General features: G+C 44.5%; 1 protein-coding gene across 1 annotated transcript in view; it reads left to right on the forward strand.

Annotated features, from left to right (window-relative positions):
• The window catches only part of DCSTAMP (dendrocyte expressed seven transmembrane protein), a 356,578-nt gene that overhangs the window by 322,432 nt on the left and 8,250 nt on the right, over positions 1–25,896 (forward strand). The window contains exon 3 of the mRNA XM_069621488.1: positions 16,677–17,003. Coding sequence (XP_069477589.1) covers positions 16,677–17,003 — 327 coding nt within the window. The remainder of the gene's footprint in view (positions 1–16,676; positions 17,004–25,896) is intronic.

Raw genomic sequence — 25,896 nt, forward strand, 5'->3', positions numbered from 1 at the left:
CTCTCTTCAATTTCTCTCTCCACTCAGGTTTCGTTAGCACCCCCTTCAATTGGAGAAAGTGGAATGTCGATAAGTTACCTATCCCCAATGCTGTGGTTAGGTCCGGTAGCATTATGAACGAGTCCTTTCTTTGGAGTTGCCCCACCCTCTCCAGGCCCGCCTCGTACCATGACTGAAACCGTTCTAGATTCGGAATATGGTTGTTTATGCCAGGAGACCACAAGTGACTGAGCGGGGATGGCCAGGTTGTGACTTCTCGCATCTCTTTCCCAGTGTGCCATATGCTCCATATGGTGGTCATTATGGGATGGTGTTTGATTCTACTCTGGACCCTCTGGTAAGGAGACCACAGCCATTCCGCTACCGTGGCGGGGGACATGTAATGATTGTCCATCTGTACCCATTGCAGGTGTTTGTGGTCTCCAAGGTGCGGAATCAAGACACATAACTGGACGGCCTTGTAGTAAGTAGTTAGATCGGGAAGGCCTGCCCCGCCCTTGTCTTTGGGGAGTATAAGTGTGTCATATGCGATCCTTGGTCTTTTCCCCTGCCAAATGAATCGCATCATGATCTTACGGGCCTCTGTGAAGAATGTTTTGGGCATCTCAATTGGGAGCATCTGGAAAGGGTAGAGGAAGCGGGGGAGGCACACCATCTTGACGGCGTTGATACGCCCCAGCCAGGAGATCGTCAGTTTACTCCACTTCTCAAGGTCTGCCTCGAATCGTCGGAGGAGGAGGGGGAAGTTGGCCTCATATAAGTCGCTTAGGGATCTAGTAATCTGAATACCCAGGTATTGCAGTTTCGTATGCTCCAGATTAAGCCCGAGTGGTAGGAACTTGGCATTGTTCTCATCAGGGGTGCCTTGGAGGGGGAAGAGAGTGGACTTTGACTTGTTTACTTTGAAGCCGGAGTATTGGCCATATTCTTCTATTAGTTTTAGGGCATGGGGAATAGAGTCATTGGGTTTGGTCACGTGTAGAAGGATGTCATCTGCGTACAACGCTACCTTATATTCCATTTCTCCCAACCGTATACCCTCTATCAGGGGATCTTCTCTAAGTTTTTGGGCCAGGGGTTCAAGGGATAGTGCAAACAAGATCGCAGAAAGGGGGCATCCCTGTCTAGTTCCTCGCTGTAGCGCAAACCACCTGGAATACTCCCCGTTCACGAATATCGATGCTTTGGGGGAGGTATATATTGCACGTATCCCATCGCAGAATTTGGGGCCTATCCCTACTTTCTGGAGGACTGCTCTCAGGAAATCCCACTCCATTTTGTCAAAGGCCTTCTCTGCATCAATGGATAAGAGGACCGGGTCCTCTGGTAGATTATGTGCTGCGTGAACGAGGTCCAGAGTTTTGCGCATGGTGTCGGCGCCCTGTCTCCCAAGAATAAACCCAACCTGGTCAGGGTGGATCAATTTAGGCATCAAGGTTTCCAGTCTTGCGGCCAACACTCGAGCATAGATCTTGGCGTCGAGGTTGAGGAGGGAGATGGGGCGGTATGATCCACATAATTTGGGGTCCCTGCCTTCCTTAGGGATGACTGTTATGAGGGCTTTCTTGAAAGATTCCGGGGCAGCCCCAGTGTCCACTATCTCATTAAAGAGTTCCGTGAGGAAGGGAGAGAGTTGGTCGCTAAAGGTTTTGTAAAAGCCTGCCGTGAAACCATCCTCCCCCGGGGATTTCCCTAGCGTTAATCGTTTGATTGCATCTCGTACCTCATGCTCAAGTATAGGAGTGTCAAGGAGCTCGGCTTCCGCGAGTGTTACTGTAGGCATGTTGATTGAGGACAGATAGGAGGATATGTCAGATTGGGTAGAGATCAGCTCAGAGGTGTATAAGTTTTGGTAGAAGTCGGCGAAGCACTCGGATATTGAGCGGGGAGGGTCGGCCGGGGGAGCAGTGGGCTCTGTTATCTCTCTCACCTTACGTTCTTCCCTCCGTTCTCTTAGCCTGGCAGCTAGTAGTGCAACGGCCTTGTCCCCTTTCTCGTAATATGTTTGCTTGAGGAATTGCAGTTTTCTCACCACCTGGCCATGTTCTAACAGTCGTAGTTCCTCCCTTTTACGGTGGGCTGTGTCTAGTTTGGTGGGGTCTACCCCTGCATTATCTCTTACTTCCGCTTCCAGCTGGTGTATCTCATTACACAGTTTATTTTCTATAATCTTACGTTCCCTTTTTTTAGAGGAGCCCTCGCGCATCAGTACTCCCCTCCAGGTGGCCTAACCAGCCTCCCAGACCACTTGTTTGGAGACCTCCCCGTTGTTGTTTACCTTAAAATATTCTTCGAAAGGGACTCGTTGCAGCGCCAAGATCCCCCAGCGACTGGTAGGTCGGTCCAATTGACGTCCGCTAAGACCATATCATGGTCAGACCATGTTATTGGGACGATTCCAGAGTAGCTTGTGGATTCTGAAAAGTCAGGAGAAAGGAATATGTAATCTATCCCTGTGAGTGTGCCATGGGGATGCGAATAAAAGGTGAAGCCACTTTCGTCCGGGTGTAGAGTCCTCCACACGTCACGTAGGTCATATAGATCCATCATGGCGGCAAATTCAGTACGGTTCCCTTTGTGTTGGGTCTTCAGGCCCGGCGTGCCAGGTCTCCAGTCCACGGCAGGGTCTACCCATTGATTAAAGTCACCACCTAGGATGAGCTGACCCGCGGTCTCTAGCACAATTTTGGGGATCGTTTTTCTAAGGAATGCGGCCTGTCCGCTGTTGGGTGAGTATATTGTAGCAATTGTGACCTGGACTTGTGCAATTCTCCCCACTATTAGAAGGGCTCGACCACTCACATCCGACCAAGTCTTTTCCAATTCAAACTCAACTCCCTTCTTGATGAGGATTCCGACGCCTGCCTTTCTGAGTGGGCCGGTGCCCCAGTATTCCATACCCCTGCGTCTTCCCAGGATTCTTCGCTCCTCTCCCCTTGCAAATTTCGTCTCTTGGATGAGAAGAATGTCTATGTTAGATCTACGGAATTCTCTGTGGAGCAGTGATCTCTTAGTAGGAGAGTTCAGTCCCTTCGCCTTGACAGTCCCAACTCTCAGGAGACCCTTGCCCTTAGACTTCTCAAGTGAACCCATCGATAATTTGGGTTTGAGGATCATGCATCTGCTGCAGCCAGATAGGTTTGCCGATTCTCAGTGACATCTGAACGGTGACATTCCGGAGTGCGCCCAATGATGCGCATACTTTTCCCAAGTGTCTCTGACCCTTCACCTCTCCCCCCCTGTTCCGCCGTATCTGGTGGAGCTCCATTGAGCTTGGGAACTGGGGGTGCTGCCGGGGCAGCTGTTGACGGCGTCCGGTACGGGCCGGATGACATTGTGCGACCCGTTGGCGGACCATCAGTGGGGACCGTTGCTTCACGGTCCCGGTCGAGTATACCATCACAACTTAAGGGTGAGCCCCCTTTTCAATCCCCCCCCAAAAACATTGTAAAACTTCAACATTTCAACAGTAATGGCAACAAGCATATAAAAGTTTAATGTTACGTGCGTTCCCGGGGCCTCCCGCGATAGTTTACGTCGTTGATTAGTCCAGAGGGGTGCCCTGCCAGCGGTGGCACCCCAACGACAGATATTACTACTTCGGAACTCTGCGGGGGCCAACGCCTCGTTCTTCACCGGAAGTGGCCGGGTCGTACACATTTCAACTCCCTTGCTCCTTGTCAGGCGTGTTGTTGGCACGTCTATATTTCCTCGATCCCTTCACCCTCTTGCGCCTGGGGCCCTGGAGCTCCCACTGTGGTCTCAGGTGCTCATTGTCACCTCCTTCGTTGCCCTTCGAGCCCGTGCCAAGGAAGTCAGTGATGCAGTCTTTGATTTCGTCCTCAGAGCGTAGCATGATTTTTCTGCTCCCATGCTCAAAGGTGAGCGAGAAAGGGTAGCCCCACCTATATCGTGTACCTTGGTCCTTGAGCCATTTCATCAGGGGGCTGCAGAGGCGTCTGAGTGCCAATGTTAGTGACGATAAATCTTGAAAGATCGTGATTTGGGCGCCCCCCATTGTGAGTGGGCCTCCGGATCTGGCCTTCTCCAGAATCCTGGTTTTATCTTGATAGCGATGGAATTTGGCTAGGACGGAACGCGGGCCGCCGGACGGTCCGCCAGCTCTATGTATGCGTTCGGTCATGGGCTCATCAATTTCCTCATCAGCGGTGAGTATTTTTATGATATCATATATGGTATCTCTGAGGTCTTTTTCAGTTTCTCCTTCGCGCTCTGGGATACCGAAAAAGCGGAGATTGTTCCTCCTCTCCCTATTTTCTAAGTCATCCATCTTGAGCCGCGCCTCAACCTCTCTTTTTTCAATGTTACAAATCCGTACATCCATCTGAGTTTCGAGGGTATCGATCGACGTTTGATTATTTTCCACACATTCCAGCCGTTCCTCAAATCTGTCCATCCTCTGGGTAATTTTATCGATTTTACCGCCAAGGTTGGCTCCCATGTTTTTTATCTCATTCAGTAATGTGGTAATGTCTCCTTTGGTGGCGGCAGCACTCTCCTCCGATGAGTCCGCGGACATGTTTGCTGCAGGCCTGCGTGGCGGGGGAGAGGATGGTAGGCAAATCTGGCTAGTTTGTGAAGTGGGTCCATACAGTACGACCCGGGTAAGAGGAGGCACCCGCCCCTGAGTAGGGGGCCCTACCCTCTATGGAGACATGCAGGATTGCAGGTTCAAGGCTGTCTTCTATTTTCGGTATCTGGGTTGACGTGGAGCCATCGAAAGTTTGGGTGACCAGTCTATGAGGCATAGGACGATGGCGGCTGTTCGTTATCTAGGGGTTCGGGCGCTTCACCTTGGGTCCCACACCACCTCTTTATCCCCACGTGGCCTGGTCAGGGTCGGGGCCACCTAGGGCGATGTACGTCTATGCCGGGCGCTCATAGGTGGGAGGGTCCGGTTAAATCCACCGAGTGACGGGCTTCGGGACTACGAGGAGCCTTGAACTCCGCTGGCTGTGTAGGCCAAACTCGGCTCGAGGTGCGGCCTACTTCCTTGGCAGGTCCTTCTGTTTTTCCACAGGCCAGGAGTGGGGGTCTGCGCCGGGGAGTCAGCGGGGGCACTCCAACACTAAGGGCCGCGGCCTGGGCGAGGAGTCCAGAAGTCGAGTGTTCTCCTCCGGGTAGGCCCGCCTTCCAGCGCGGCTGCGTTGGGTCAACTAGTTTCGTTTTCTAGCTTCCGATGGGGTGAAAACTTCAGATGGGGTTTTCCTGGGCTTCCCAGCCCCGATTTCATTCGGGTTTTTTCCTGCTCCGTGGGGAAGTGTTCCGACGCCTTGTTCATGGGTTTGTCGCCATGGGGGGGTCGCGACGTGGGGGCTCAAGTCACTTCGCGGACCATCAACGACGGAGCTCACACGGGGTAGGCGATCATCCGTGCGCCCCCTGGTGGCCAGTCCTAAATACAATTTTTAATCCAAGTTTAACCGCGCTGTCCGTGGTCGTCCGCGAATGCAAGATGGCAGGTGCCACAGAAAATCTGACGCGCTTCACGCACCACGCTGTCCAATCAAGCGGACACGTTGCATGTCCGCGGACATAACACAAACTGCTCGGCCAATCAGGGCACTGTCCGTGGAGCGAACCGGGAAGTCCGTCCGCGGAGCGAACAGAGATATCACTAATTATTTTGCCCTACATTTTGGTCATTTAAAAAAAAAAACTACTGGACGGATTTACACCAAATTTGCAAAAACACGCTTTCGAGACCAAGCCTCCGCTCCTGCCGCAAATTTGGTGTAAATCCATCCAGCGGTTTGGGCTGTAGGCGTGCGCACATTTTTTTCCCTTTATGTTATATTAAGTTTTGGGACCCCCCCTATAACTTTGCCCCCCCAAAACCAAACCTCTCAAAACTTTGCAAAACAATTCTGAGTGGGCCATATACTTTTATTTGCAAAGTTTTGTGAGGATTCGTCCAGAGGGAGCGAAGTTATAAGCCATCCAAAAAATGCTCTTCCTATGGAAACACCAACTTAACCATAACTACATGGATGCTACTGCGCCCATGTAATATATATATATATATATATATATATATGGTCAATTGTGAAAAGGTCTATTGTGACCCTTTAAATTTGGTCAATTGTTCATTCGAACAATTGTAAACAAACAATTTGGGTAATACCACCATTACAATTATCAGTTTAGGTAATACAATCACTTACCTCAACTAAGGTAATCTCCCTTATTTTTTGTTGGGGGGGATCTGTTTCTCGCGAGCAATAGAACAATAATTAGCTAAATATAACACAAAGAAGAACCGGATTACCCCTCTCTCCGCCTATAAATATAAGGTTGTGTGATAGTTTCTATTATGCAATACAGGACATCATATTTCCTTCGACCACCAGACTACATCACTATTGTCGCATGACATATTAGGACACATTTCATATTACTGATGAACCACTCTCCACTATTTTCTTTATCAAAATTACTTTTCAATCAATCTTACAAAATACACATTTATACATACAAACAGAATAATTATTCCCGAAAAACAAAATTAAACATACTTAAAACACAGATCTATCTGTGATGGGGTTCTTTGTCATACATACAACACACCACATTAGATTGTAGCAGTTAGATAAAAGACTTAGGTTGTTTTCTAGTCTTCTACAGTAGTTGACATGTTTCGGCCCTTGTGTAAAGTTGGGCACTATCATACAATCAACCACATAATCTACCTCCTTCACTGTTTCTGCTGTGAATCTGGCTGGGTTTACTACTTGACACCTAACAATTTTGATCGAGGGATTAGATATAATCACCTCATAGCCTAAGGCTCTCTGTGTAGCCAATGTACTTTTGGGCTTTTCAAGGATGGTGGAAAGAGCATGCTCAACATATATCATAACTGAATAGCCCATAGTTATGCTGTCAGATTCCTCGATTGCAAAACCTTCTGCAGCCAATACTTTCTCACATGGCTAATGGCCTCTCATTACTAGATCTAAGATCCCATTGTAGAATGCTAATGGTTTTTATCCCATAGTAGTTTTCTGTGCAAGGATAGCCGTCATCACTGCTTCATTTGAATGGGAAAACAGAAAAAGATCTTCATTGTAGTCAGGGATCCCTAACACTGGAGCTGTGCTAATAGCTAGTTTCAATTCATCGAAGGCATCTATCATCTCACCTTTCCAGGCTATGTCACATTTGTCTTTCTGTGCTTCTTTCATTCTTTTTAAGAGTGCCTGATACACGTGCTATAGTCAAAGACCCAGGCACTACAATAATGCAAAGGCCTAGAAATGTCTGAGATTCTTTCACTGTCTCTGGTCAGCATGTTTTGGTGATTGCTTCCATTCTTTCAGGTCTCACTTTCCTCCCTTCTTTTGATATTATCTGACCTATGTATAGGACCTCCACCTGGCAATATTGCAATTTGTCTTTGTCCATTTTGTACCCCTTTTCTGCCAATACTGTCATCAGTTTCACAGAGTCTTTCCTGCACTCTTCCTCCGTTGTGCTACACACTAATATTTCATCCATATATTGGATGCCTACACTGTCACGTTGTACATTTCCTAAGTCCTTCTGTAACATTCTCAATATTTGACCGTGTTCACCTAGCAAGGAATCCAATTGCAACATTCCTATTTACCCCAGGGGTACTGTGAATCTCCCTTGGTCTGTTGAAGACCAAGGGAGATTCACAGTACCCCTGGGGTAAATAGGAATGTTGCAATTGGATTCCTTGCTAGGTGAACACGGTCAAATATTGAGAATCTTGATGCAAGTTAATTGAAAACAAAGCATTCTTTAAATCAATCACTTTAAAAAATTTAGCTTTAGAAGGGATGTTACATAATATCATGGCTGAATTTGGCACTGATAGCAATTCTGCCTCAAAATATTACTCAGGGTGTGTAAATTCTATATAAATCACCATGACGCTACTTTTGCCTTTTTTAATCGGGTATAGCGCTGTGTTGCATGGTGATTCTGAAGGCACTAATATCCCAGACAAACTCCGGCAGCAATGGTTTCATAAATACCCTTGTCAGCTTGCTTTGACACGGGATACTGTTTTACTTGTGGTAGAATGGCTCCCTTCTTTAGTTTAATGTTAACTGCTCCTACTCCTTTTAATAGACCAATATCATATGAATTGCTGGTCCATAGTGAGCTTGGTACGTGTGCCAAATCGTCTTGAAGAAGAGGTGGTACTTTTCTGACCAATGACATTCTCTGGGAGATCTCCCTGTTCCCAATGTGTTACTGATATGTGAGATTGATGCTAAACATCACTTCGTCACTTGGTCCTCATCTGTAAACAATTTTTTATCTGTCAAGTCAGTTAGTCTATGTACCATGTCAAGCACTAATTTAGCGTGGATGCCACTCTCTCTTTAAAAGAAACATGCCTTTCTCTTTTAGCCCCTTTTCCCCTGAGTGGCGTGGAGCATGCATAATAGTGTCTCTTTATGACGACCACTTACCAGAGATAAAGGAGCCCCCCCCCATCTACACTCGGTTGGGTGCTCCACACTTTGGTCAGATGAGACCATCTCCCATCTCTTGAGGAGTCAGTAGCAGTGAAACACCTGGGCTCCTTAATGTCTCACTTACTGAGCACACACATGCAACCTAATGTACTTTCAAATGCTGAGCACCTTTTTGGTTTTGGCACATTTTACTTTCACCAACACCATTGTTCCAGAGAAGTGAGAGAATAAATGGGTGCCAGAAAGATGACTTGGTGGTTGGCAGGACAAGTGGAAATGCCACAGTATAATCAGCCGACACACTAAATGTTATTTCTTGTTCCATTATGCCGATGTAATCCAGTAGTGACTAGTTTAAGTAACGTTCTCTTAATTAGTAGTACTGTACCATATCACGTGGCTGTGCCACCTTCAAAGCCGGGGTCACATAGCGATCTTTCTTTTCTCAGCCAGAGGTAGTTGGACTATAGTTGGGCTACTTTCCTGGCCCCTGTTACATGCAGGTTTCCCTTTCTGGATACTGTTACCACACAGGCATTATTTTGTGGAGAGGTGAAGTATCACTGACAACACACAGACATCTGTATGTTGTCAGTGGTACTGCCCTTATCCAATCTCTGTGATTTCTCATGAGTACGTCAGTCGTATAGCACCCCTCCAATGAAATGAGTTATGAGGACATCTGTAAATTGTAGTTCATTGGAGAAGTGCTTTAGGACTGCCGAATGTTTTCTCCTGCTCACAACATGTTTCAATTTAAATTTTCTCTTTCCCTGGTTCTTGTATTTTTTATTTTATTTTTTGGAGAGGTTCTGAACCACCAACAACATACCGATGTCCTCATAAGAAATTTCAATGTGATTTCTTATGAAGACATCTATATGTTGTCAGTGATGCTGCCACTTTCCAATCTCAAAGTTATTGCTTATGAAGCCATCTGCGTGTTGTCAGTGATACTGTACCCATCGCAAAAAATAAGATGTGAGGACATCTTTAGGCTGCAGTTCATTGGAAGGGTACAGTACCACTGACATATTGTCATTGGAAGAAATAACATTGAGATCAAAACTACAATATATAGACAACTATGCCCAAAACTGTAATTATACAGACCACAAACAGATGCCACGCCCCACTTGCGCTGTTGCTCCTTTGCTCCTGTCCCCTTGTGTGGTCCCTCCTCCTTTCCTTGCGCTAGCCCTCTGCCTTACATTGTGCTATCCCTCCCCCTTGTGCTGTCCCTCTACAACCACTTGCATTGCCCCTCCTCTGCCATTGCGCTGTTCCTCCTTGTGCTTCCTCGACTCCCCTTGTTCTTCCCCCTTGCCCTTTTCCTCTTCCCCTTTGCACTGCCCCTCCCTTGCACTGCCCATCCACTTGTGCTGTCTCTTCTTCCCCCTCGTGTTGTTGCTACATCCCCCTTGTGTTATTGTTCCTTTGCCCCCTGTGCTGTCCCTCCTCCCTTGTTGTGTCCACCCCCTGTGTGTTGTCCCTTATCCTCCCCTTGCACTGACTGTCCTCCATACATTGTGCTGTACCTCCTCAACCCTGTGCACTGCCCCTCCTACGCCCTTGCGCTGTTCCTCCTTGCGCTTTCCGTCATCCCCTTTGTGCTTACCCCTTGCACTTTCCTTCTTGCCCCTTGCACTGTCCCTCCCTTGCACTGTCCCACACCTTCCACAGTGCCTCATTAACCCTTGTGCGGTGTGCTGTCTCTCCTTCCTCTTCTGCTGTCCTTCCTCCCCATTGCGTTTTCCCTTGTTCCCCCTTACACTGTCTCTCCTTCCCCCTTGCGCTGCCCCTCCTTCCCTCTTGTGCTGTCGCTCCTTCCCCCTTGTGCTGTCGCCCTTCCCCTTGTACTATTGTGCCTCTCCTATTTGAGCTGTAACGCCTCTCCTTTGCACTGTCGCACTCCCCTTTGCGCTGTCGCTCATCCTCCCTTGAGCTTTTCACTTCTTCTCTTCTTACGCTGTCGCTCCTCCCTTCTAGCACTGTCGTTCTGCTCACATTTGCGCTGTCTATCAGCCCCCCCCATCAGCGCTGCTGCTTCTTCTCCCCATTTGCACTGCACTCCTTCCTTCAAATGTTGTTCAGTGCTCCTGTGTACTGTTGCGGCCCTAGCTTTCATCTATTGGATTTTTTTATTCTCCGTCATGTTGCCATTTATTTTGTATTCTTCCCCCCCCCCCACAGGGCTACACTCACCTCCTGGTGCTGCCCTTCATTTCCCCTCATGCTGTCATATCTTCTTCCCTGTGCTGTCATTCCTCATTCCTTCCATCCATGCTAAATGTTTGTTTGTTTATTTATTTGTATTACGCACCAGACCCGAGGGTAACAGGGTGCAGAGGTTACAAGGAAGTTCACAGTTTAGGGTGTAAAACATTTAAAATGCAATAAACTACTAGAAAATGCCACAACGATTTGCTTTGCCAATGCTTGCTTATTATGATTGCATTCCGCGGAACTGCTACACCAACAGTAACTGCATTTGTAAAGTTAGTTGCCTGGCATTACCTTCAATCACATTCACTTTTCTTTAATCTAGCGATATCATCACTAAGTGCTATAATTGTAGCTTATAGCTTTGAATACCATTCTACATATTTGACCCCTGAATGTGGCTACTTCATTGTCGCCTCAGCTAATCACGGATCAGGCTAGGACTGGCTCACATGGCAATAAGCAGCCAGTTTTTTGGGTGAAAGTGGCCCACTTTTTTGGCCCATATGGGCCAGTTTGATAAGTTACTTCACCATGTGGCTAGTATCTTTGACCATTGTTACTGAATACATATTCTTTGAAATGCACAATCTGCAAATCTATTTGAAAAAAAAACCTCCCCCTGGGGTAGGACTCGGTCTGTTGCAAAAGGAATGAATTGCCATTTGCAACTGTGGGCCACTTTTTCATTGGTGCCCGAGACAATTTTATACCCCTGTCCGATCCTGCCACTGGTAATATGTTAATATTTGTCAATATGTTAATATGTGTCAACAACTCACATAAATTCCCCTTTTCTTCCAATGTGTGGCAAAGGAAAGTGCTTTGTAAGGAACTACTCAGTGAATTCCTGAGCACCTCCTTGCCTTCAGATCATCTTGAATATGTAACTTACTTGCCAAAGCTACTAACCAATTTCTGAGCACAATCAACGTTTCTGTCCATAAATCTGACCACACGCCCTGACCTGCCCTGGACAGTACCAATTCACCAGCAGTGATATTGTCTCTCTGAATGTCTAACTCAATGTTGTGTACGTTAGTCCCAATAGGCAGAAACAGTCAGGGCGATGCTGCAATGTCTTCAAGTTGCAAGCAGTGATTATTCCTGCTGGCCCATGCTGCACAGACTGTGGGCACGTGGCACCCATCGCTGCTCTTCCCTGCCGGCGCTAAAATCAAGATCCATCAGGTGATTCTTTATTATGACTGTAAAGGTCCCAAAGCAACTTCCTCTCTGGTCCGCACAGCACATCACCTGCCACAGACTAAAAGCACTGGACCAGTTCCTTCCTAGACTGTACAAAACTTTTCAAAGCAACCACAACCACAACTTCGTTTGGACTGTCGCTATAAAAAGAGATACCATCCAATTGTCAATTAAACTGCTAGTTCTTGCTAAATTCTTCAATTGCTCTAGCTACTAAGAACATCCTCTAACAGCTAGATCAATTGGGGATGAATCGTCTGGGCATTTCAGCAAGTTAAGATAAATCAGAATAATATGCTGGTCACTTTCGGAATGTTCAAATACCATGAATTGACCCACCAGGTGCCAGCATGTTGATATAGTAAATGTGCAAGAGCTCCTCTAATTTTTCCATTTGAATTTTGCAGTTGATTTGGAGTTGGACAATCTCTGCATCACGGTGCACAAGTGACTCAGAGGTTGTTAGTTTTCAGTCTACTACAGATGGAATGATAGTCTTTCATGTTGTGAATGTCTTAAGGGCGAACCCTGGAGTTAGATCACAGACGGTTCTGTCTCCTCGGCAGACATTCGCCCTTTTCGTCGCAGGACCACTCTTGAGGCCTTTGACCCAGTGGGCTGTGCATCTGCTGACCTCTGTCTTGCCCAACCCTCCTCACAACGTTCTAATAGAATGTTATGTTAAAATTGCCCTCGACAAAGTGTTCAAAGAAAAACGTGTGCTCTAAAAACCAGCGTGTAGGTCTTTGCTCAGAAGAAATTGCGTGCTTTCAGAATATCAACTCCCTAAACCTTTCGTCTGCTTTCCCCACAGTCTGGTTTTGTAAATATTGATTCATTTGGGCAACCCCACGTTTCTGTTCAATGTTATCACCTCCTGGCAGAACCCCTCCTTGTTCCCCATCTCTGATTTTAAGTGCCTGATATTTCGCATTCACCAAATGACATGCTCCTTGTGAATGTCCTGCTCCTTGATCATGCTATTAACTTCTGCAATGCAGTTTTACATGAACCCCTAACAGGGCCCTTCGCCTAGATGAAAAGATAAGCCCAGTGTTGGGCACAGAAGCCTGATCATTGCGTCTCTCCTTGAAACCATGTCCACCACTCAACATGTCTTTATTTTTCCAGTGCCCCATTCTGTTGCTTGAAGGGTTGAATGCATGTGGCTAGCGTGGCCTGCTAGTGGTTGAATGCATGTGGCTTGCATGGCCTGCTACTGGTTGAATGCATGTGGCTTGCATGGCCTGCTAGTGGTTGAATGCATGTGGCTAGCGTGGCCTGCTAGTGGTTGAATGCATGTGGATTGCATGGCCTGCTAGTGGTTGAATGCATGTGACTTGCGAATTGTAATTGATTGGTAGATGCTGCACCCCTCCTTTTATGTTTTCCTCCACAGGACCACTGCCTTTTAAGTGTGTGTGTGTGTGTGTGTGTTCTGGAGGACAGAGAGGTAATCAGGGTGCAAAAGAGTACCTTGCTGTGGGATTCATGCCCGTACTAGCTCATCCCAAATGAAGACATACACACGTATGCCTAGTAGGAAAGTAAAAGCAACATTGGCCATATTGCTGGTCTGAAAAAATGCTTTGGCCATAAACTGCCATAGAATTGTATATGTATAGCATCCACTTTTGAGGCTGAGGTGGACACTGCACCTGATCTGACACAACAAATAATAAACTGCCAATGTATTTTTCCCTTGGACTACTTGTATAAAATATTGCATTGAACAGTTTTGGATTTAGCAATGTTTTGAATTAAACACAAATCTACGGTTAATATTTTTTATGAAGGTAGGGTGTGTCAACTGATAATTGTACCATAATCATTTTCTTTCCTAAATCCAGTTGAAACCGGAACAAAAATAGATGGTCACTGTTTTTCAGCACACCATGGGCACCTTTCTCTGCTGTATGTAACTTCATTCCTGTAAGGAGACTATGTCGCGTAAAAGCTGCTGGTGACGGTAGACAGATGCTGCATTAGGCCTTCACGTCCTAAAATGGTCTTATTCGGCAAAAACCAATAAGACCAAATTTTTAGGGCGTTTTCTTAAAGCAGGCTTAACTTTCATGCAGACTTCATTCACTAGAGCTCTTACAATGAATATACAAAAATAGTAGGTTGCCCCATGTTAGGGTACAAGGACTAAATCCAGTAGTGGTGGCTTGACACGTCGTGATGCAATTGAGACTTTCTGACAATATACCTCTCAAGAGTATAAAAGGACAGATTGAGGTGAGTATTACCTGAAAATATTGGTACACCCTGGTACTCAGACAGCTGGCTGCAAGAAAAATTAACCAAGTATTAACATTTGGCTTAAGGCAATGTAATCTCAAAACAAGGTGAAGAACTGATACTCACAAGCACGAAAATCAGAATGGGACTGAATAGTTCCAAGCTAGATTGGTGAGTATCCTGAAACAAGAAAGGTAACTGTTACCAGGAGGACAGAAGATTAAAAAAAAGGAGAACCAAACTGTATGTGCTTACCAAGTGAGTGTTCTGGGTAGAAACAGCAGATGTAATTTTGGGAAGGAAGTGGTAGTCCTGGAAACACAATGTCCTGTTTCCTATTCCCGCCGGCACGAGGACACCTAAGGAGTCTATTGATCCTTGTGCCGTTGCACTAATGTCCTTTGATCCTGCGCCGATGCACGAAAGTCCTTTTTGTTCCTTAAAGTCTTTGGGCGGTAAGAGAATGAAGACGTAGCACTGAGTGTAGTTGGAGCAATCCAAGAGTCTTAGGTCATGGCAAACAGGTAAGACATGAGGAATGAGACAAGGCAGTCTGTGGACGTTCCGAGGTAGGCAATAATCAGGTAAGACGTGAGGAATGAGGCGAATGCAGTCCGAGGCCATTCCCGGTCTAGCAATGAGCAGGTAAGACTTGTGGGATGAGGCGAATGCAGTCCGTGGCCGTTCCGGGTCTAGCAATGAGCAGGTAAGACTTGTGGGATGAGGCGAATGCAGTCCGTGGCCGTTTCCGGGTCTAGCAATGAGCGGGTAAGACTTGAGGGATTAGGCGAGTGCAGTCCGTGGCCGTTCCGGGTCTAGCAATGAGCAGGTAAGACTTGAGGGATGAGGTGAATGCAGTCCGTGGCCGTTCCGGGTCTGGCAATGAGCGGGTAAGACTTGAGGGATGAGGCGAATGCAGTCCGTGGCCGTTCCGGGTCTGGCAATGTGCAGGCAAGACAAAGGCAATGACAAGAACAAGGCAGGAAAGTCGCAAAGAAAACCAGGGATTCAAGGAGCCAGAAGACAAGGTAACAAGAAGCGTAGTTTAGGAAATGTACAAATTCAGAAGCACCGCCGTGCGCGGGGGCGGGGCTTAAATACTGGTCAGCTGACTGCATGCATAACACGGCGCCGTAGGCCTGAACACCTACGTGAATGCAAAGGGCGCCAGCGTCTCCAAGGCAACCCATAGCGTTTCCTGAAAGGGAGCGGGGAGAGAGACGAACTATGATTCCGAGGAGCTTTAGAATGAAAACTGTTCGCTTTACTGTGGATTCTGGAATGTTTATTCTGATGCAGGACCGATCTATGATCAGACGAAGAGACATCTAATGGAAGCCTGACACCCCAGGAGATAGAAATTCGTTTCAAACCCACTATGTTTATGCTCAAATGTCCTATTAATCAATGGGAAGCCAAGAATGTTCTAATTTGAATGGAAACCTATCAAATTATGAGAGCCCCAGAAAAGAGTGGACAAGAACAATTGTTTCCTTTCAATGATTGGGTCGTTACAACATCTTCAGTCTCTTATACATTTTCTTGATTAACTTGAACTTGTCATAAAATGAAACCATCTATATCATGAAAACGTTTACATCTTTTGTGTTCAGAGATAAATGAGTACATTATTGTAACTAAAGGAAATGCATAGTATTTGAATCACCATTCAATGTATAATATTACTAGCCATTCCTGACATGACATACACCATTCTAGCATATCTTAAAGGTCAATGTCGGTCGGTAATTCATAGGGTCACTTCTGTCCCCCTTCTGAAATATCAGAATTACCACTGATCGCTTCCAGGAAGGGGGCCTAGGTCCCTGTGACTTATTAATGGTCATTTAAAAGGCTAAACCTATAGGAAACTTTCTTCTTTTGAATTTGCAAGGCATATTTGTATCAGATGGAATGAGTGGTATGCATGGTATAAGAACAATATCTAAGCTTAATCCATCGGTTACACATGCCTCTATGATGTGTCTTTGTAGATGTGTAATTGTCAACCTTGTTCCATTGCATGGTGTCCATTGCAGAGTCCCCATGATGGCATAACATTGAATAGTAGCATAATTACAGTGAATAATTACAGCACCTACTTTCAGTTTTAGCTAGTGAGGAGGCATTCGCGCTGCAGCATTTTGCTCTTTAGATACTGAAACATTGAGCCGGCAATTAACTGTTCATTGACAATTGAAACACCGTTCCCTTGTGTGAAGAGAAGTGGGGTTCGAAAGAAGTAACTTGAAAAACTATTCCAAATGTTTGCAATAGTGGAAGGCGAAGGTGACAGCATAGAGCCATGCTCATTTTGTTTGTTCAAATGATAGCTGTTGTTGGAGTGGAAGGGCACACAGATGTGCAGTTTGCCATTCGGACAGCAGAGGGCAACCTAACACTGATGAATTGCAACAGCTGAGTGTGGAAACATACCTAAGTGTTTTATATATATAGATAGCTATCATAGAAAATGAAGAGATATTGGTGCTGCTTTATAACCAATTATTTTCTTGTTTTTCACAGAAAGGGGTTTATGCAGATCCTAATGTGGGGTATTACAACACATATGAGGATTACTTCCAAATCCATCTCTTCGAACTCAAATGCATCCCATTACCAACACTTTCCCTCTCCAAGACGTGGATTCCCCTCAGTGCCATCATTGTTGTGTTGTTAATACTTGGGCTGTTATCTGCTACTCTCACCCAACTGAAGGTACTGGTGTTGGCATCATTCTACCCAGACAAGGAGTCTGAGCGCCTCGCTTACCTCCATGCAAAACTGCTGAAGAGAAGAAGAATGCCACTGTCAAGGAATGCAAAGACGGAAATAAGGACTTTAGCAAATACGGTAAAGGGTAGACTAATTCAGATAACACACATGACATGGACATACATACCTGGAGACTATTGTTGTATCCATGGGCCTTGTATGTTTACCTAATGCTGCAAGCTGTATCATTTCAAAGTAACCTTTCATTAGATTTCACCAATTAATAACTATTTAAATTCTCTACCAGAAGGCACAATGGTATTTCTGCTTGTTTGGATTAAGGCTTTGCTCACATGCAGAACAATTTGGATGACTAAACCAATTAAAAACATTTGATAGGTATTTTTTTTTACAAAACCTTGAAGAAGATACAGTTCACACATTTTTATTAAATTAATATTTAATTATATATATATATATATTAAAATATTAAAATTGCAAGCCAATCCATTGATATTATTATTATTTATTATTTATTTGGGGTTTAAGAAAATAAAACCTTTACAAAAAAGAGACATTTTCACAAAATATTTCTACATACATTAAAATAAGAATAAATCAAACTCCACAGAAAAGAAGCAAAACCAAAAAATCATCATGTATCCAAATTCAAATTATCCAAATTATTTAAAAAGGATAAAAAGAGCAATAGATGCCTAGTTAATTCTCTATCTCTATATTACAAGTACAAATAAGATTTACAATATTTATATTCATTTCTTTTACAAAGCAATTCAAAAGGACTCTAAAATTACCAATTTATAAACCACATATTTCTGTTAAAAATCTCACAATAGCAAGCTGAAGACTGATTGTAGTTCCGAACAGCATATATTTCCAGAGCGTATCCAAGTCAACTCTCTCATGATTTGAGACAAATTTACCAAAGGATTGAATTCTATAAGGAGTTAATATGGGGTAGTCCAAGAGAAGATGTCTCATATTTTCCAGAGTACCTGCATTTTGGCAATGCCTACAAGGGATCGACGTGCTAAACAAACTACCCTTTATCTCCATAATCTCACCAGTTTGTAACAAGTTAAACCGCAACCTAATAAAAGCGCTCCTCCACTTTTTACTGGGGAAACGGGACAAATACGGCTCAGGATAGCCCAAACATTTATAATGAGATACCAGATGATTATAGAGAGTGGACTTGGAAACATCTTGCACAGTAGTGGCCCAATGTACAAACTGCAGTAGTTTTTCTTTAACTCGCAACGGGTTAGCTAACAACATTTCTCTGTTACACATAATTTTCTCTAAAAGATCTGTGGTCAATGAAGCTAACCTGGTCATAAATACAGACTTTGATATACCTTGTCTCAAATGCCAAGCCATTGGTTTTAAAACACTTTTCATAAAAACACTATACATCAATATATTAGGTGTTTAGTTATGAAGCAACATAAACCCACTACTTACTAAGGTACTTGCTCCCAATGAGGACTCTCTCTGTAGAGGGCCTGTGCTACGGTTCTCCTTGTGGTCTTTATGTGTGTGAGGGCTCTTTGTGCTATCATCAGCCCCTTCACCCAGCTTGTGAGTTTGCAAGTGACTAAGCTAGGGGAATTGCAGAAACCGATCCAAGACGCGCTGCAAAATATTGTTGCATGAGATGTGTTTAGTTTTTCAAGAAGACGCTGCCTCTCTCATCCTATATATTTTAGGTGTAAATCTTTCAGGCCATTGTCATGAAAATTATAATTCCTAGAATATAGTTATTCCTAATTTAGCAACTTCCATAAGCAAAATGCAGACCTGGTGGTTTGGTATTGTGTCTCCAGTTGCAAATGTGAAGGTAGATGTTTTAAGGGCAGCAATATCCCTTAGTACTAATGATTTGTGTTGCTTTCTACGCATAGCTTTCAATCAATCTTGAGAAGGTCTAGGGTATTAATTGCAGTGGAGCAGCTCATTACAAAAAGATACATAATTATTAAATTAGTCTAAGTACCCAAATGGATATTTCACTAAATTCAAGAAGACAATTTGAAACAAGATTGACAAAGCAAAGTGGTGAACGTTCATAGGCAAACAAGTGCCTGAACTGCAGGAAAGCCTCATGCAAGCAACCCCCAAACACTCAACCTTGCTACAATTAACGACTTTAAGCATATGCTGTTAGCTTATTTTATATTCATGATGGCCACTATTAGGTGTAGAACTGAGTGTTCCCGTCCAGGCAGTTGATTTAATGAGTGTCCCCACCTTTGTGGCCATGCAAAATGTGTTGCAACTCAGATGGTAATAGTGCCCTTTTAAACATACTACTTAAAGAACAGCCTTAATTTACTAAAACATCATCAGATACAAAGTGCTACTTTTCAACCCCTGAAGAAGGCCCATTGATTTGCAATTCTCATTGGAAGATGTGCTCTTCCAATTAAAGATTGATCGGAATAAACAAGCACAGAGCCTTCCTTGGTGAGGTCGACTCTGAGTGGTTTGAAGAAAGGCTTCACTTTAAAAAGATTGTGATCACTCTGGCATTCCAAAAAAGTATTCTCTGAAGCAAGTCTCTACCGATTTTGTGAATGGTTCAAAGGGATAATGCTCAGTGTTGCTGAGCAATTCTTAACACCAAGATTTCATTCATGGTAACTGGCTGCTTCTGTGCACAACCTGTCTCACAGGTGCTGAGGGACAGTGGTGAGGTTTAGGGGGGAGCCTAACCTCTTTTCCAAGGACCCACTAAGGTCCTTGCTCATTTGTCAGCCATCGCAAGACCTACCAGTTTCTCGTGTTCCTGCAATGAGCCAAAGAGAGGTCAAGTGCTCAGGCATCTCCTATCCCCTCATCTGTCTCATGAGCAGGCTTGCATCCAAAAAGACAAAGCAATGCAATCCAACCAGCTCTACTGGAGTGCAGTACGGCACCCCCCAATAAGGTTCTTGCCTTCATGTTCTTACTTTTCTTTTCTCATGATCAGTTGTTCTGTTATTCAGATCCACCCATCCAGCAGATTGTCCCAACTGCCAATCATATAACATTCTAAGGCCCTCTCTGTGGGATCTCTGCTCAGACTGTAATTTGCTGGCAAATCTTTTATGCCACAAACTACAAGTTAATATTATATGAATAAAAGACGCTCTCCAGAAATTATCACCACACTCTGCAAGGGAAATTCTCTCTGACAGACACATGTGTGGTGACTTTCTCAATTCACTAAACCAGAGTAACATTATGGGGCAGCAAACACTGGCTGGGCAGTAATAGCTGAAAATGGATCTCCAGTCCGAGGTATTAGTCTCTGTAAGTGTCTAAACCATGGGTAGTCAACCTGTTAACCGCCAGATGTTCTGGCATTTAACCCCCAAAAACTCTCACTAGGCCAAAGCATCCAGGGATGACAAGTTGTTTCCCCTGGTCTGATCTGAGGGCAGTGGTGCTGATGTGACCTCTCCACTTGGTGTTTTTTTCCATTAGCACCCCAGAATAAATGCCAGAAAGGTTATGGGCGAGAGGTGCAGTCATGTCGCAAAAATCTTTAGAGTCATGTTCGCTTATTGCATTTCCCAGCATTCTCCCTCCTTAGTCCCTCAGGAGCCTGCTATTCGATGTTGAAGGGATAAGGGGGAGGACTGAGAGAGGATCTCCACTTCGTACTCCCATCATGTCACCAGGAAATTAATGAGGTACTTTTCGGGCAAGAGAAGATGGTAGGGGGGGAGCAGCAGCAACACTGTCGGCTCAAAGGATTCTCCATCATATACGCACGTTGCTGAACTTGAACCATTAGATCCTGGAGAGCTGCGTTTTAACTATTCTCGCTTAAGCACATAATTCATTCAGTAATTTTGCTGAAATTATTTTACCTCCCATTGTCCAAACTGTAAATGTGTCTTAATAAGTAGTATCTGTAAGAGCTGGCTCTGTGGTTAGGGACTAATATATCTAATACAGGGACCTGTGTTAGATCTCATGCTCGTAGGCTCAAATCCTGGTCCTTACCAGGTCGATAATATGAGTACCATTGAGTTGGGTAACAAATATCTGTTGCCTGTCAGTGGCATCTAGATACCCCTCTGGGGGTGAACACTGAGCTCTACAAATACACACGTTATGTAATGTGGTCGCAATCTGCCCCCAATCACCATACTTTCCTTGCAGATCACCACATTTTTGAAATCCAAATGTTGTATTGCATTCTCTCTTTAAAAATTGATTTACTGCCAGTTGTGTCACTTGGTGGTCTTTAGGTGTGTCAACTGAAAACCCCAGGCACTCAATTGGTACCCTTGGCTTCACCCTGATTACCCTTAAGTTAAAGATTCCAGGCCCAGTGATGTAATCTTGCCTTGAAGTCCTGAAATCCCCATATGAGAGGGTTCAGGCTAACATGGGGCAGGAGCTGTCTCCCCCCCCCCCCCCGGGAAAGCACCCTGTGTGCATAAGAGTGTAATAGGGCTCTCACCCAGAATTAATTTCCACTTGTTAAAGAAAATAGAATTTTTGGGTGATGGCAACACCTACACTTGATGACTATGCCTGACTTATGCATGTCACAAAGTCCACTGCCTAAAGTTGGGGACCTACATTAGGGTGGTCAAAGGGAACGGGGTTACCCAGAGCTAGAGGATGCTGGGCCCAGAGGCTGTATACTGGGATCCACACAATTTCTCTGTACTAAGGCTGGGGCAACCACGGGAATGCTTACTCCCTTACCATCCTTACAGATACAAAGGACGACCAAGGGGGAAGACAGAGGATCACTCATAAATGCTCACCACCCTATCACCCCTGTAGATACACAGGAATACCAAGTGGGAAGACACGGGAATTCACACACCTATCACTCTGACTCATGCAAGGGACAACCACAAGGAAAAGGAGTTGTCCCAACCTCTTGGACTTCTCAATAGGAAAGACATTCAAGCAACCTGGCCTGACCCAAACAAGCAGCATATAAATGGAAGCCCCTACCTTTAAGGGAATAATGTTGCAACATTTCAAAAACTGGGAGAACTCACCCAGTGTCTCCACCTTCTGGAAGAGACTGTCAGACTTGTGCAAGCGCAGAGCATTCTCAGCGTTTGAAGGCCTAGCATCATACGCAACCGATGAGGGTTCGGGATCCTCGCAAACCCAAAACTCAAAGATAAAGGCAAGGGTCATTGATTGGACAAAGGCTCCATGGCTGTAACTGTTGAGAGAGACTTTATGATTTATTACAGAGACGTTAACCTTCTATTCAGCTGTTGTGGTTGTCAAAGTAAAACACTTTCATGTTACTAAACCCCAACCTTGTGTCAGCCCATTTGTGTCTCCCACCCGGGTAACCTGTCACATGCATTATCTGACATTGGATCACAATATGTTGGCATTTGAGGATTCAACTGGCATACAATGAGAGCACCTTTATATATGAATCTCTAAGTAACCTTTGTGACTATACTGGGTATATGAGGCATGACTGGCATAGGATGGCATTATTAGGCCATTTGAAGCTGCACTTAATATATGATTGTAGGACCTAAACATGTTCAGGCCGTTGCTTACAATATTGGTAGTCTGAGGCATTTGTGTGCCATTATACTTGCAACTTTGATCCTGCAGAGAGAAAAAAGCACTCTCATGGAAAGTGTAACTCCCCGACTGCTCTGGAAACTACATTTCCCAAGATCCCCCTGGTCTTCTCACTGAAACGTCAGACGCTTCAGTGCCGGCACTTCAGCAACAAGCCAGTCTTCGCCGGTATTAAAAGCAGTTTTATCAGAGTTACGGGCTGATTCCTCTTTGCTTTGGCTCACACGAGCAAGTCATTTTGCTGTTTTTTGTGTTACTTTGTATTCCCTTGTTTTCTATTTGCATTTTGCTTTTGTGCTCAGATTTACATTTTGTGAGCCATTATACTTGCATCCTTGATCCTGCAGAGAGAAAAAGCACTCTCATAGAAAGTGTAACTGCCAGACGGCTCTGGGAACTACATTTCCCAAGTCCACCCTGGTCTACTTACTGACACGCCAGGCGCTTCAGCGCTGACACTTCAGCAACAAGCCGGTTTTTGCTGGTCATCAACATGCTCAGCATCTTGGCACCCTACACTCTTGTCTGCAGGTAATTATGCGGTGCATTTTTGCTCTTCTTCCTCCTAGGACCCTACTTAGCGCTTTAGGGCAAGATGGGTTTTCCCCTCAAGCAATCCTTATCGTTAGCTGTTCAACAAGTTAACCGCCTTGCTCCCTTTATTAACAAATTAAAAATAACTAAACTTGACGCATTGAGCGACCTCTAGCAATCAGCTGGATACAGGAACTTATCTAATGTAAATGCTGTTTCACCTACATTACATGGTTCATTTGGGGCTATAGCAGAGGAGCTCCCAGCGCGGACTAGTGACCACAGTAAAATGCCCGCAACACAGGTTCTTGCGGTGCCTTCTTTAGATATGCAGCTTTCCATGAAAGAATCTGAGGTTCTCATAGAGCCTGTTAATATAACAACGGATCTTGACCTCAATCAGTTGACCACCTGCCCTCTTACATAGGGTCCTACCCTTCTTAGTACAACTGAAGAGGAAACACAACCTCCCCACCCTACCAAACCAGGGAATGTTTTTGGAGGAAAAAGATCCTTCCATCCATGGAATGAGATTAACCTAAAAATGGCCCTTCTTAACATGAGATCCCTCAACAACCATGCGTGAGATATTCATTACCTCATTGTTGATAACAAATTAGATGTACTATGTCTCCCTGAGACTTGGATTATGGACACCAGTGGTCCTATGACTGACCTAACAGGGTTCTTGATTTTCTGCAAAAACCCAGTCCAAGGTTATGGCGGTGGGGTGGCAATTATTGCTAAATTCGAACTAAGACTTTTCACTGCTCTTAGTCCTTGTCAAGGCTGTGAAAACCTACATGTCAAAATGACCCAGACAAACTATAGCTACATACATTTTGTTCTAATTTACAGACCACCTTCACCAATGCCTGGTTTTAATGAAGAAATCATTCATATTCTAAAAATGTCTTTGGGCCAAACAGTGTGACACTCTTTTTGGGAGATCTGAACCTCTGGCAGGGAAACAAACTGGATAAAGAAGATATTGACTTGGAATCTGCTTTAAGTAATATTAACTATAAAGTTCAGAATAACAATCCTACCACTGGAAAAAATAACGCCCTGGAGTAATTGCTAGAAATCTCATAGTCAATATTAACCAGACCAGTCCATGCATATGGTTGGATCATTATATTATAGACTTCCAAATCATCTTATAGATCATCCTCCAAAACCTAACAACCACACAAAACAGTCATCAGTCGTAACTTCAAAAGGGTGCTTCCTAAAGATTTTCGAGCCTATTTAGACTCAATTATGACCAGCACACTAAGTACAGACTTTGCTGATTGTATGGTGTTGTCCTTCTCCAGCAATGTCCCGAAAACTGTCCCATTTAGATTTAAACTAGTAAGGGACAATATTGAACACCAAAAATGGTTTACACAACAGCCCAGTGTCCTAAAAAGACAAAAGCGTAAACTTGAATCCCTATGGCTAAAACATCAATCAGAAGAAAATAGAACTGCCTGGAAAGAGGTTGACAAAATGTACAAATTTAAAATAGTGGACACCATTATCTGCCAATCTTCTAACTGCACTGAAAAACATTTTGAGATCCAAAAATCATTAGAAAAACCAAAGGCACTTCAAACTGCCTTTTTCTCTACGATCCAGGACTGCCTAACAGTGCAGGCCACTTTTGAGGCTAAAATCACTGATACAAGAAATACAATTCAAAACACCCTGTCCACCGTAACAACGCCAAATGGCCATCAGATCGTAGATCTCAGGGCTCACAAGCAACCTGCTTTTTCACTATATCCAATATCTATCTTAGATATACAAAAAATGATTGTTTAGTTCCTGATTCAATCAAGGCAGTCACAGTTACTCCTCTCCCCAAGAAGCTCAGCCTAAATCCAAAAGAACCAAGTAATCTTAGACCTATTACCAATTGCAATCTCCTTCTCAAGATTCTCGATAAATGTGCCACCTTTCAACTTCAGGTCTATGTGGAACTTAATGGCATTCTCCCTAATAGGCAATCAGGCTTTTGGCCTTCATACAGTACCGAGACCGCTCTTGTAGATCTTTGGTCCCACATGGTAAGATCTATGTATGAGGGAAAAGCTGGGATAATGACCTTACTAGATTTGTCTGCAGCTTTTGATCTGGTAGATTACGACTGATTCTTGTACTCCATATGTCATCTAGGTCACTGCTCTGAAGAGGCCATTGGTTGGTTTTGCTCCTTTCTTTCAAATCGGGAGTCGAGAATTCAATGGGACTCAGGTACTTCCCCACCAGCACCTATCCCGCGTGGGGTACCTCAGGGGGCATGCCAATCGCCTGTTTTGTTTAATCTGTACATTAGACTGCAATGCTCACTCCTAGAGGGTTTGGATGTATTTTTCACAAACTATGCCAAAGACACCCAGCTCGTTCCGGAAATTAGCAGCGATCACATGAAGGGCTCTGTTGCTTTAGCCAATGTCTATGACCAAATAGAGGTCTGGATGTCTAAACACTGGCATTATTCAAGTGCAAAACAAGGTCAAAACTCTGGGCATTTAGCTGGAGAGCTCATTGAATGCAGATGCCTATGTTAACCAGATGAGCCAGAACTGCAATTACCACCTGCACCTACTTAAGAACATCCGTCACCATATTGCAGAAAATAACATTGAAATGATTGCCCGAGCAACCATCCTAACTAGACTCAATTATTGTAACTTGTTACTATTTGGAGCCTCACTCTCTAACCTGAAAAAATGTCAAATCATGCAGAACGATGTAGTGCGCGTCGTTAAAAAAATTAAAGAAGGATAAACATCTCGGATCATAGGAGGGACCTCCACTGGCTTCCGATACAGGAACGCTTACATTCCAAAGTAGGTACTATGGTCCACCGGTGCGTTTTCAGAACAGCTCCTTCGTACCTAAAATCATTGATTCTTCA

This window comes from Ambystoma mexicanum, chromosome 5q (assembly GCF_040938575.1).
Source record: "Ambystoma mexicanum isolate Mex_15411 chromosome 5q, UKY_AmexF1_1, whole genome shotgun sequence".
NCBI classification, from domain to species: domain Eukaryota; kingdom Metazoa; phylum Chordata; class Amphibia; order Caudata; family Ambystomatidae; genus Ambystoma; species Ambystoma mexicanum.